We start from the raw sequence: 13,949 nt of genomic DNA on the forward strand, positions 1-13,949 counted from the left end.
TTGTTGCCGAAAACCGGGCACAACCATCTCTAAGGTCGACTTAAATGTTGAGATTTGGGCGTCCCCGACAGTATTATCGAAACGAAAGATGGACGCCCATCTTGTTTCGATAATACGGGTTTCCCAGCCCCTTCGCTGGGACATCCTGCGAGGACGCCCTCAGGCAAACTTGGCGCCCCATTCGATTATGCCCCTCAATGTGTCCTACAGAAAAGGATACAATACCAAGACAGCACTTTTAAAGCACTTGTTTTAGATTTATGTAAATTCACCAATTTGGAATGTGAAGGGAAAAACTTCAGTCTTCCATTTATTCACATAAGAAGTGTTAGTGTGTGCAAACTTCCCAACACTGTCTTAGAATTGTGCAACAAATCTACATTAGACAGACCACTTCAAGGATTGAGACAGCAATTCAGCCTACAAGGCCCTTTTACTAGACTGTCATCAAGAGTTCTCCAACTAATGCCAAACCGCAATGGTGTTTTTAGTGAGACCACAATCTGTGAGCACAGGACAAATTTTAACAATACCACTAATGATCACAGACCCAAGTAAGATTTGAACTGGTGACCAAAAAGTGAAAGACTCCATAACTATTATTTCTGTTTGAACAGCAAGAGATATAGGAGAAAAAAAGGGGCCAATTTGATAAATCATTTTTTATTATCTTGTTAATGTTACAGTTCCAGGAGGCACTCTTGATTCAATAACATGGGGACTATAAATGTCCTTACAGCATTCTGAGTGGTTTATCATGAGACTCTGCACTAGAATGATAAGGGAGTCTAGCTGTGGTCCCACATCACTCATCTGGTCTTCATGAACATTAAAACATTTCAGGACATGATCTACGTTTCTGGGCTTGCAATGGAACTCCTCTGCCTTTTCTCAACAGGTGTTTAAATAAAGTCTTAATTAATTTGATAACAGCACAGATATCTAACACAGAATGCGATACTTACAAAGCTGTGTATCTATCCATTGCAGACTGCACATCTCTGCGGTAAACTGTTCGGAGAATTACCATTACAGGATCAAATTCTTTATCCCAGACTTCAGCTAAAGTATAAAAAGCATACTGTGAATAAAATGGCATTCCTTAAATGATATATTTAAAAAATATATATATTGTACTATACCCCTTACTATATAATTAGTGAAAAATCACTCAAAATAGCTACATGAATAGACTGCAGTAGTTATAATAAACATTTTCCTACATCTCTTTTTCTGCGTAGACATTATAAGGATAATTTATAACAGGATGCCTATGTACAAACTCCACGGATACCCATGTGCATCTTTATAAAATAAGCTTACGGATCCAACACCACAAACACACAAAAGTAAATGTACAAATTAACACCTGTTCCAAAGAAAGTGTAAATTTTTACATATACTCTATACCATGTACACGTGTATTTTATAAAATACCTCCATATCACACAACATTTGCTCTATCCAAACTACGCCTCTAGGAATACATATATGTAGACTACATAAAAGCACATTTTCCACACACACATATGCAGTCATTCAATTTTATAAAAGTCCTTTTTGCGTAAAACAGACATTACAGGAAGAAAGGGCTTTTATAAAATTATCCTTTGTGGGTTATAATTTTATAAAGCATTTTCTTTCTGTAAAGCATAGTTTAGAAACAGAAAATGATTCTATTCCTATTTTATCCCGCCTAACTCAGCTTAGTATCAAAGTGGGTCACATACAGATAAGACAGCAATTAATATGCCAAACACTTACTATATAGTTTCAAAATATTTTCTAAATATGTACGTTTTCAAAGCTTTCCTAAACATCATTAGGAAGTGTCCCTATCTGAACTGGAACAGAACTCCAAATCTTACTGGACTGAAAATTAAACCAACTTTTATGAACAGGATTACAACAAACCTGATTTACAGAGGGACTACCCAGTCTTATTAATGAGCCAAAGAAAGATGAAGAGCGGCCAACAGGGAAAGTAATTAACTGACCAAGAACTTAAAGGCAATAACCATTAGGTATTTTAAAAAAACGAGCAAGCCACCTTAAATTCAATGCAAGCATCTACTGGCAGTTAATAAATTGTGTGAGGGTATACATACAAATATGGATGTCAATAATAGAATGTATACTTTTAAGTGATCTGCACGTAGGCATTCCCAGGGCACAGTTGTAATATACAAGTATATTTTATAAAATGCGTGTATAAGCACAGAGTACAAGCAAATGTTTTATACCTGCTTTGAAGGTGTAATTTGTGCATACTAGGACTCAGAACAATTTATATATAAAGGCACATAAGCACCTACATTGCCTTTAAAAATTAGATACTTTTCACATGTCACATAAGGAACAAGTTCATTACAGGGCACCTATGGGGTCAATTTTTAGGTGGAGTTCAGTGCGTCAATGGTTTGGGCACAGATAAGTGTGAAAGATTTTCTAAAGGATTAAGTAGTAGTAAGAAATTTCACTTTATATGGGATCATTTGTTAGTGCAATTTTCCTGAAGGTTTTTTCTGCCTATGAGGTGAACCACATTGAGCCTGCAATTAGTGGGAAAATGTGGGATACAAATGTATTAAATAAATAAATAAATAAATAACCAACCCTTGTAACCTTTGAATGAACAGTTATGCTTAATATGGTGTTCTGAGGCTTTCTCCTTCAAGGTATTTTCTAAGAACTGAATTGTCTATTCAGGTGTTTTTCACACACATGGAAGGGAATTTTCAAAGCACTTAAACTTACAAAGTTTCATAGTAACCTATGGAACTAAGTCTAAGTGCTTTGAAAATGAGCCCCATAGTGAAGTATTTATTATTATTGCCAAAACTTTTTAAAGACCCTGTGTGCTTGCTTGCTGGCGTCTATCTGCAAGGTTGCAAGCACACTCTTAGAAGGAAACTCTCTCTCTGTGGAGTTCTCATCAAAAATTTGGGGCCAGATGGTACCAAGGGTACTTCAGTGTTGTGAAACAGTGGATAAAATATTTTCAAAGCTGTCCCCTATGCTTTTAGATTCCGAAGTTTATGGAAGATATCACACTGTATACTTCCAAATTTCTTTTTATATCTGAAGTCATCAATAATTTGACCTAAAATAGAACCAAAAAAAGGAAGGGGACATTATTTATTTGTATTTAGCTCATACTTTTCAGTAGTAGCTCAAGACAAATTATCTAATGTACCTGAATGTAGTTCCCCGTCTCCAGAGGGTTTACAATCTGTTTGTACCCGAGACAATGGAGGGTTAAGTGACTTGTCCAAGATCACAAGGTTAGGCAATGATATTTGAGCCCTGGCTTTCCTGATATTCAAATCAGTAGGCTACTCCTCCATTCCATTCTATCACTAAGCAATTAAAAAAATAGCTGTACTAGCGCTTACTCCTTAGTGGGCAGTTTACAATTATGTAATAACACAAACTACTTTTAACATATTAATTCTCTTGCACTTCTTTAAAAATGGGCATGACTACATAAATGACCATTTGAACATAATCTACATTTTTATGATTACAAAAATTAACAAAATAAAATCCAAACAACACACAATTAGAATAATGTCCTTTGCTCAATATATAAAATATACAAAAGCATGAAATACCTAGTATTTCTAGTAACTAGATGGCTTTTTATCAGTTAAAAAGTACAATCCAGAGGTCAATATGCATATAGGAACCCTGAGGTACAGATAACCTTTGAAAATTGCTTAAACCCAGGCTGCTGAAAACTGTTACAAGAGGCAGAAGTGGTCTCTAGTCATTCCTTTGCAAACTGATCCTCAAAAATGGCACCACTGTGCTCCTAGTGGTGACCTTGTAATCTCACTAGGGGTCAGGCTGTCAAATAAGGGATAGCTTCTATATGCAGTGGTAGGTTCTAAAGGGGTCAATTGGGATCAGAGAAATCCATGATTTTTAAGGTGGAATTGGGGTGTGAGGGCATTTTTCCCCACAATATTCACCAGCCCCTTTAAAATGTAGCAGACCTGACTTAGGGGCCACTATCTGAGTGGATGCAGCCAGAACATGATTTCTCTAGTTGCAGCCTTGGAAAAATGCATGAATGCATGAATTCCTGCAGTAGTTTACCACAGGTTATTAAAAAGAATCCTAGATAATTGTTGTTGCTATTTCAAGAGTTATTTGGTTTCTAAACACATAAATTTAAAATGTACATAAGTACATAAGTACATAAGTAGTGCCATACTGGGAAAGACCAAAGGTCCATCTAGCCCAGCATCCTGTCACCGACAGTGGCCAATCCAGGTCAAGGGCACCTGGCACGCTCCCCAAACGTAAAAACATTCCAGACAAGTTATACCTAAAAATGCGGAATTTTTCCAAGTCCATTTAATAGCGGTCTATGGACTTGTCCTTTAGGAATCTATCTAACCTCTTTTTAAACTCCGTCAAGCTAACCGCCCGTACCACGTTCTCCGGCAACGAATTCCAGAGTCTAATTACACGTTGGGTGAAGAAAAATTTTCTCCGATTCGTTTTAAATTTACCACACTGTAGCTTCAACTCATGCCCTCTAGTCCTATTATTTTTGGATAGCGTGAACAGTCGCTTCACATCCACCCGATCCATTCCACTCATTATTTTATACACTTCTATCATATCTCCCCTCAGCCGTCTCTTCTCCAAGCTGAAAAGCCCTAGCCTTCTCAGCCTCTCTTCATAGGAAAGTCGTCCCATCCCCACTATCATTTTCGTCGCCCTTCGCTGTACCTTTTCCAATTCTACTATATCTTTTTTGAGATACGGAGACCAGTACTGAACACAATACTCCAGGTGCGGTCGCACCATGGAGCGATACAACGGCATTATAACATCCGCACACCTGGACTCCATACCCTTCCTAATAACACCCAACATTCTATTTGCTTTCCTAGCCGCAGCAGCACACTGAGCAGAAGGTTTCAGCGTATCATCGACGACGACACCCAGATCCCTTTCTTGATCCGTAACTCCTAACGCGGAACCTTGCAAGACGTAGCTATAATTCGGGTTCCTCTTACCCACATGCATCACTTTGCACTTGTCAACATTGAACTTCATCTGCCACTTGCACGCCCATTCTCCCAGTCTCGCAAGGTCCTCCTGTAATCATTCACATTCCTCCTGCGACTTGACGACCCTGAATAATTTTGTGTCATCGGTGAATTTAATTACCTCACTAGTTATTCCCATCTCTAGGTCACTTTAGTGTACATTTTAACAAAACTAGTCTTCATGACTACAGAAAGTCTAGTGAAGTAGAGGAGCAGCCTAATGGATAGGGTAGTGTGTAGAGAACCAGGGAAGTCAGGATTCAAATGTTGCAGCTCCTTATGATCTTGGGCAAGTCATTTAACCTTCCACTGCCTTGGGTACACATAGACTAAGTCCTCTAGGGACAGGGAGAAACCTACTGAATGCAGCTCACCTTGAGAAACTTTTGAAAAGTGCACAAGCTAAATCCAGTTCCCTGTCCCACTCCCCATCACTATCTTTTTACCATAAGTCTTTTAGAATGCTCATAAACCTGTACAGTGGAGAACTGATGAAGCAGCTTATGGCATGCAAAGTAAAAAAAAAAAAAGGGTACAGAAAATCTCTAAACTCAAAACATGAAAGACTATGTCTAAGAAATCACTGGGCAAATCACCTAAAAACTTCTAGCCTACAGAACTACAAAATAATTAGAAAATCTCCAAATAACCAGTTAACATGAGAGTAGAATAAAACATTTTTTCCATTCTATTACAGATTTCTAACATACAAAAACGTATAGGTCAATCAATGTATTGTTCAACTGTATTACTCTTATGATGATGACTGCTCTGGGTCCATTTTGAAGTGAAGTATATAAATCCAAAATTGTAATGCTATCTGTAGAATTTTAGCTCCCCCAAGAGGCTTAGTTATGTAAATACATGCTGTACTATAACAAAATACACTTCATCCAGATTCTCAATATCAAGAAAGTCTCAATATCTGGAAAAGTCCAATGCCCCATAAATCTATTACTCTGGACAACAGCCCCTGTGCAGTTTACATTCTCAGACTAGCAACGTACAATGCTCAGAGGGCTTTAGCACAAGAAACGTGCGTGCCAAACATGGCCACAAATTGTATTTAAATGTAGTCAAATGAACGTTAATGAAGTCATTTACTATGCTCTCCCAATGCTCAGAGAACAGAACACAAATAAACCCTGCTCTTGCCGCTGGAAACCTACAGCCCAGATCTGGTGTTTGGGGGGGGGGGGGGGGATGGGGTAAAGAGAGGATTTATTTTTATTTTCAGTTTAAAATCTGCCTGTTTTGATTTCTTTTGGAAGCAGAAGGAAGCCTGTGCAAGCCTGTAAGTGCCAATACTGAGGAAGAAATGTGTGCGAGTCCAAGCAAACCCAGAGGTGAAAGCCCATATTGGTGCATGTTTTCTGCACTTAAATGTAAGCCTTTTAAGTGAAAAGGTAAAGAACGGTGCCAATATGTGCTTCACTTCAGGGATTGCCTGGCACATGCACACAAGAGCTGTACTTACTGTGAAACTCTTGTGTGCATGCACCAAGCATGCCCCCCCTTACTTTTGATCTCGAGCACATATAATTCCATTAGCTTTGAGCACTGGAGGACTATTTTTCTGTGTAGATCCACTGATATAGGGAGGGCAGCGTTCACTTTAGCACCGGAGCCTTGAGCATAGGGGCCCAGGTTATAAAAGAACCGGGTTAAGTCACACCCTGAGATGTTGGATCAAGCCACAGGTGGTATGAAGGGAAGGCATGGGAGACCAGCAAAGGGGGCTTTTGTCAGTAACAAACCTCTCATGAAGAGAATAACTAGAGGCTCAACTCCCACAGTGCTAAGAACTGATTGCACTTACAGAGTTGGTTTTCAAAACAGACTCAAAGTTTCAGGAGGTATTCAAGCAGTTTTTGTGTAGGACAGGTGAGGGGATCTAAGGTCTTGCCCTCATAATAGACAGCAAACCTTCTCCACTTAAAAGAGTAACACCTCCTAGTGCAGTTTTCCTGGAAGCCAGCAAGATGTGAGAGACTCCCTCTGACAATTCAAGAATTGAAAGTCTATACTCTCAGCATCCAAGCCATGAGGGTCAGGGATTGGAGGCAGGGATACAGGAGACCCCCCTCATTCTGAATGATGAGTCAGAAAATATTCAAATCTCCACGGATCTTCGGAGGACAACTTCAGGTATGGCAAGATTAGGATCACAGTCCCTTGGTCTGGCTTGAGTTTCAGCAAAGTCTTCTCTATGAGAGGTTTTGGAAGATATGCATACAGAAGTCCCTTTCCCCAATGTAGGAGAAAGGCATCTGATGCTAGTCTGCCTTGTGATCTAAGCCTGGAAGAGAACTGTTGTTGAAATGAGTGGCAAAAACATCCATCAAAGGGGTGCCCCACTCTCAAAGATCTTGCGGGCTACGCCCATGTTGAGAGACCACGCATGTGGTTGAAAAACCTTGCTCAGTCTGCCCGCTAGGCAGTTGTGCTTTCCTGGTAGGTATGTGGCTAGAAGCACCATTCTGTGAAGGAGAGCACACTGCCACATTCTCACTGCTTCCTAACACAAGGGGTAAGAACCCATACCCCCTGCTTGTTTACATAGAATATTGCAGCCTGGTTTTCCATTTGTATGAGAATAATTTGGTTCTGTTGCCAATCTCTGAAAGTCTTCGGAGCATTCCACATGGCTCTCAGCTCAAGGAGTTTGAAATGAAGATCTATTTCCTAAGCAGATCAAGCTCTCTGGGTTTGAAGCCGATCTACATGAGCTCCCTATCTCAGGTTGGCTACATCCGTTGTAAACACCTTCTGAGGAAGCAAAGTTTGAAATGTAGTCTCCGTCATATTCAATAGAACTGTCCACCAGAGAAGGGTATGAGTTGACTCTGGTGGAATCTGGATTACATCCGCTAGATTCCTAGTCATCTGAGATCACTGGAAAGCTAGGGTCCACTGGGCTGCTCTAAAATGGAGCCGTGCCAAGGGAGTGACATGCACTGTTGAGGCCATATGGCCTATTGATCTCAGTATGTGACCTGCAATGTATCGAGCAGGGCTCCTATATACTCCAATCGCTGGACTGGGGGAATGAAGGACAGGGTAGTTTTAACAAACCCTAGAAGCTCCAACACCCAAATACTTAGGCGCATTGATTCTGATGTGCTGTGATGTGCTCTTGGCCAGCCAATTGTCCAGATAAGGAAACACATACTACCAAGTCTGCGCAAATAAACAGCTACTATCACTAGCCACTTGGTGAATATCCTGGGAGCAGACAAGAGGTCAAATAGCAGTACTGGTAGTGGTGTTTTCCTATGTGGAATCAGAGATACCTCCTGTGACTGGGAAGTATCGAAATATGGGTATAGGCATCCTTCAGAGAGCATAGACTTACCTCCAAGGAACGCCTCAAAATCATCCCGCAAATTTCTCGACCTGCACTTCCCCAACTGCAAAGGACTAAAATACAAGACGATGCATGATACCACCTTCTCCTACATGAGCATGAAGTTATAGAACGCAATACCTAAAGACCTGAAAACAATCAACGAAACAACTATCTTTCGCAAATCCCTCAAGACATATTTCTTCAACAAAGCCTACAATGAAAACCCAGAACCTTACTAATCCACCTCTGAAAACCTATCATCTAATATACCTATTAAATTCCTCCTTCTTCTCTCTACTCCTTCCCTTAATTAATCTATGCACAACAATAATTGTACCTGACATCCAGGATTAACTGTGTGTCACAAAATTATGTAAGCCACTTTGAGCCTGCAAATAGGTGGGATAAGTTGGGATACAAATGCAATAAATAAATAAAAATAAATAAATAAATAAAATAAAATAAAATTTTCCTGAATCATGGGGAGAAGTGTGCCCAGGGAAACTATCCTGAACTTTTCTTTGACTAGGAATTTGTTCAGGGCCATTTGGTCTAGGATGGGACAAAATCCTCCTGTCTTCTTCGGCAAAAGGAAGTACCTGGAATAGAACCCCTTCCCTTTTTTGCACAAGTGGCACAGGTTTGATCACAATGGCCAGTAGAAGAGTGGAGATTTCACCTAAAAGTACCTGCTTGTGCTGACAGCTGATGTACAAAGCTCTCAGTGGGAAATTTGGTTATCTTTGACACCAATGCAGGGTGTAACTGAGACAGACTATTTGAAGAACCCACCAGTCAAAGATTACAAGGGGCCACATGTGCTGGTAAAACGTCAGCCTCCTTCCTACCAGCAGGCCCTCTGGGAAGGTTACTTTGAGTGCAGCTACACTCCCCCAAAGCTAGTCAAAATCTCATCCTTTGTTTCGATTGGGGAGCTGGCTGGGGTTTCTGAGGGAAGAACTCGCAAGGCCGAGCACGCTCTGCCTGGGGTTTCAGGGCAGAGCGAGTTGGTGATGGAAACATAGTGCGTCAGAGTACTAAGGTCACCACTTAGGCCCACATGAAAACCACCTAGGCTGCAGCTAGAGGTTGCTGAGACAGAGTTTGGATGGCTATCTGTTTCTTGATGAGGTCCGTAATCTCCTCTACCTTATCTCCAAACAGGTTGTCACGCTAGTTCTAGGTCAGAGACACGCAACCATGAAAGAGTCTGCACATCCCCACACCCATGGCTGAAAGTCTGGACGCTATATCAAAAGAAATCGCACACACCCCTGACCAGATACAGCACAGTTGCTTACTGGTCAACTGGCAAAGCTCTGCAGACTTAGTGCTGTGGACCCAAGACTGCATTTAAAGGCTTGTGTACAGCTGGTAAGACTGGATGTGGGTAATAAGCATTGAGGCCTGAAAAGCTTTCCTCCCAAACCTCCCTACCCAGTGGCAGAGAGGCATGAGTCCTCGAACTCCTAACTTATTTGAGGGTGGATCCAACCATCAGATAGTGGTGAGAGGCAGCTGGGCCTTCTCGTATCTGGGAGCCTTCTGAATACAACACTGCATATCCACCTTCTTAGGTGTGACCTGCACTGAGAGGGAATACTCACAGTTCTTCATCAATGCATCTTTAAAGATAGGGTGCAGTGGTATTGTTACCTTTCTTTGTCCTCAGTCTATGACGGTTAACATTTCCTCCCTACGCTCTTCCTCCATCTAACTTAAACGGGATGGCCGAAACCATCTCCTTTATAAAACCAGTGAGAGAACCTCAGTTGAAGGTTTACTTCTCTCTTAAGGTGGGATGGGATCAGAGGGCAATTAGACAACTCCTCCGAGAAGTAGTGTGAGTCCTCCTCCGAGTCCCATGAACGGTCCCCCACTCAGACTGTTCACCATACTCAGACCTGGCTGAATGAGTCTGTGCCTACCTTGGCTCAGTGGAACCACGTCCACACCCTGAAAAGCACCGAGATAAAGCATTACCCTCCAACTGAAATTGCAGCTGCAGCATCTGCACCAGCTCCTCCCTACGAATGGCTCAGAATCGCTCATCGAAGGAGGGCATCGGCAAAGGTGGAGGAGCCGAGAAAAAGGCAGTCTGAGAAAGCATTGGTGCCGAGCCAGAAACGGGGACCTAGATGCTCAGACTTGCACACCGGCACCTCTTCCAAAGAGGTGGAGTGCTCCTCCCAGTGCTAGTGCTTCTTGGATACCAGCGAAGCCAATGCCCCAGTGCTCCTGGCACCATACGTTGATGAGGACCGATGCTTAGGCTTCCACCAATGCTCAGAATCATGGTCCTTCGGTGCCGACGAGGTCAATGAACCCGTATGTGTCCTCAGTGTCAGGTCCGATGATAACAGATCCCGGGGCCTGCTCTCAGCACCCGGTGTCGAGAGAGGTAGAAGTAGAGGCAGAGGCCTTCTCAATGCCAAAGATACTGAAGTCTCGGCAGCCATTGAGGCCGATGCTTCCATGTTGATGACGATGTACCGGCATTCAAAGAGCCAAAAATTTCTCCTGTTGGACCTGCTGCAGCCTTTGTGTCCTCAACTACATTTTTAAGCAGAGAAAACATGAGTTAGGCTCATGGTCAGGCCTAAGGCACCCAATGAACCCAGAAATCACTCAATTCTATTGGGTGTGCCTCTTAAAGTCACTGGGGGTCTTCTGGGACATGGAGAAAAGAATTGCCACTAGATTAAACACCTCAACTGTGAATAGAAAAAGAGGCAGCAGTCAAATTGAGGTTGATGCTCCAGCCTAACTAGTTCTATCAGGTTACAAAAAAAAGGAAACTTGAAAAGTGAAAAAAAAAAAAAAAGAAAAAAAAAGGGAAATTAAAGCACTGCAAAAGAGTGAAACATGCACTGAAAGGAGGAGATCAGAAAATGCATCCTTCCTGCTCCACGGAAAAAAACGAGATGGAGGGACACGTGCATCGGACAGGAAGACACCAGCGCATATATGGTGGAACGCTGCTAGAAAGTTCTAAGTATTATTGCTAGTCAGCGTCCAAACCGGGCTCCGTCAGATGACGTTACCCATCTGTGAGAATACAATGGCCTGCTTGTCCTCAGAGAAGAGGCGCCCAAAATTCACCTCTTTTGCACACAAATGCTGATTTACACCTGCTCTGAGGTTACTGTAAAAGTTATGCATAAAACTCTTCCTCCAAATCCACCGGAGTGTATTCCTGAGTATCTCCGAACCAATCTCCCATATGGCGAAGCAGACACACCTGGTTATATAGTTTCAGATCAGGAACCCCCATACCTCCCTGTCTCCAGGATCCCACCAAAAATGACATTTTCAATTTTGGCTTCTTCCCTGCCCAGCAGAACTTACTAAATAACCGGTATATACTTTGTAAATCTTTTTGAAGTAACCTCAATGGAAGCACGTGAAGCACATATAACCATCTGGGAAACTGAACCATTTTCAAAAGACTTATCCTCCCCATCAAAGACAACGGAAGATCCTTCCAGCCTGCCAACACCCGACGGGTACCCTCCAATAAACGCCCCACATTTAATCTATACAGTTTCCTGGTATCAGTAGCTAGTTTAATTCCCAGATAGGTGGGCAGTAGATTATTTTACCTAAGAGGAAATACCTGTCCCCATGACTCGCACCTGGGGCGAGGACGGCAAGGCCTCCGATTTTTCCAGGTTCAGCCGCTATTAGCTAAGCCTCAAAGTTTAAAAGGGAAATAGGCCTATAAGATTGCGACAGCAGCGGGTCTCTTCCTGGCTTAGGTAGAACTACAATATTCGCCAATGCCAGAGAGGGAGGCAACACCTCCAAGTCTATTACCTTGTTAAAGAAATTTGTTAAAGGGAAATCCACCTCCTCTCCCATTAGTTTGTAAAACTCCGCCCTAAAACCATCCTCCCCCGGAGCCTTGAGCAACGGACTGTTCTTTATTGCCATCATCACTTCCTCCTCCTCAATCTGAGAGTTCAAGAGATCTCTATATCCTTGAGTCAGAGAAGGAAGTGTCATATTATCTAGATACAACTCCCCGGGTAGTCCCTCCTCATCAGGAGCGGCACATAGCTCACGATAGTAATCAAGAAAAACCTCGCCAAAGGCCTCATCAGAGTGCACTCTCTGCCCTCTCTTAACTTGAATTGTTAGAATCCTTGGAGACCCTCACTTGGGACGGGCTAACCTAGCCAATAGCTTACCTGTCTTGCTTCCTTGTCTGTATAGCAAATACCTATAATATCTCTGAGATTTAAGTGCTCTCTGGTGTAACAATGAGTTCAGCGCCACCTGACTATCTAAAACTTGCTGGCGATGCTGCCCTCTCTAGAGACCCCAAAACGCTGCCACACTTGTCGCAGTTGCGCACCCAATCTTAAGATCTCTCTGTCCCTAGCTTTCTTGACATGATAGGAGTAGCTAATTATCTTGCCCCGTAATACCACCTTCGCAGTTTCCCAATAGAGAATGAGGTCCGACTCATGGGCAGCATTAGTGTCCTCAAACCCCTTCCAACAGCTTACCAAACATTCCCGAAGGCCCTGGACATTGTATAGGTCCAAGTGGAATTGCCATCTATATCGGCCACCACCCAAACATCCCAAGGACCACTCCATCCACACCCAAGCATGATCAGAAATAACATGGGGTCCGAACTCTGCTTTCACTACTTTACTAAAATCCTTTTTTGAAACCATGATATAGTCTATCCTGGCCTGTGTAGAGTGAGCTCTAGATAAGTGAGTATAGTCTGACTCCGTGGGGTGGAGCTCCCTCCAAACATCAACCAAATCCATCACATGCGCCGATTGTCTCAGTCCTTTATTAGTGTGATAAGACGCTTGTGGATTTGGATTAGATCTATCCAAAATGGGATCCCACACCGCATTACCACTATCCAGGAAGCATTTTGGTGTTGTAAGAGAAGGTAAGTTACCCTCCTATAGAAAGTTTTATCGTATTGGTTAGGGGCATAAATATTGCATTAAAAAGGTATGTTGTTTCATCGTCACCTCTGCTAAAACAAACCTCCCCCCTGTATCCATCGCTACTTTCTGCACCCTATCCGCCACTCCTTTCCTAACCAGTATTGCCACCCCATCCTTCTTCCCTTGGGCATCTGCTGCCACACAATCCCCCACTCACCAGGTTCGCAGGTTCGGAGCTTAGTGTGTTCCAAAGCCTGCAAATGTGTCTCTTGCAACAGTGCAATATCTATACGGTTTCGCTGTAGGTGTTGCAGGATCTTTGTTCTTTTAATGAGCCCATTTATGCCTCCCATATTCCATGATACTATCTTCACCATGTATCATAACAGTAAGAAACAGCCCATTTGCAAAGCCCAAATAATTCCAACTGTCCCGCAGGAGGGTCCCAGCCAGACCCCCCCCCCCCCCCCCCCCGGAACTTCAGTGCTCCTTGAACGCAAATTCCCTTCATCAAAGGGAGAGCGAGAGAGAGAAGGACAAAAAAAAAACCCTGCCTCCCAACCCACTCCTCCCCCCCTCCATACCCACCCCCACTTTCTAAGATAAGTTCTCCCCACA

The 13,949-nt window shown here is 42.6% G+C and overlaps 1 protein-coding gene across 1 annotated transcript in view; it reads right to left on the bottom strand.

Annotated features, from left to right (window-relative positions):
• Positions 1–13,949, bottom strand: part of UBR3 (ubiquitin protein ligase E3 component n-recognin 3) — a 686,242-nt gene that overhangs the window by 415,108 nt on the left and 257,185 nt on the right. The window contains 1 exon segment of the mRNA XM_030210854.1: positions 966–1,062. Within this exon segment, the coding sequence (XP_030066714.1) occupies positions 966–1,062 (97 nt within the window).

This window comes from Microcaecilia unicolor, chromosome 7 (assembly GCF_901765095.1).
Source record: "Microcaecilia unicolor chromosome 7, aMicUni1.1, whole genome shotgun sequence".
Lineage (NCBI taxonomy): Eukaryota > Metazoa > Chordata > Amphibia > Gymnophiona > Siphonopidae > Microcaecilia > Microcaecilia unicolor.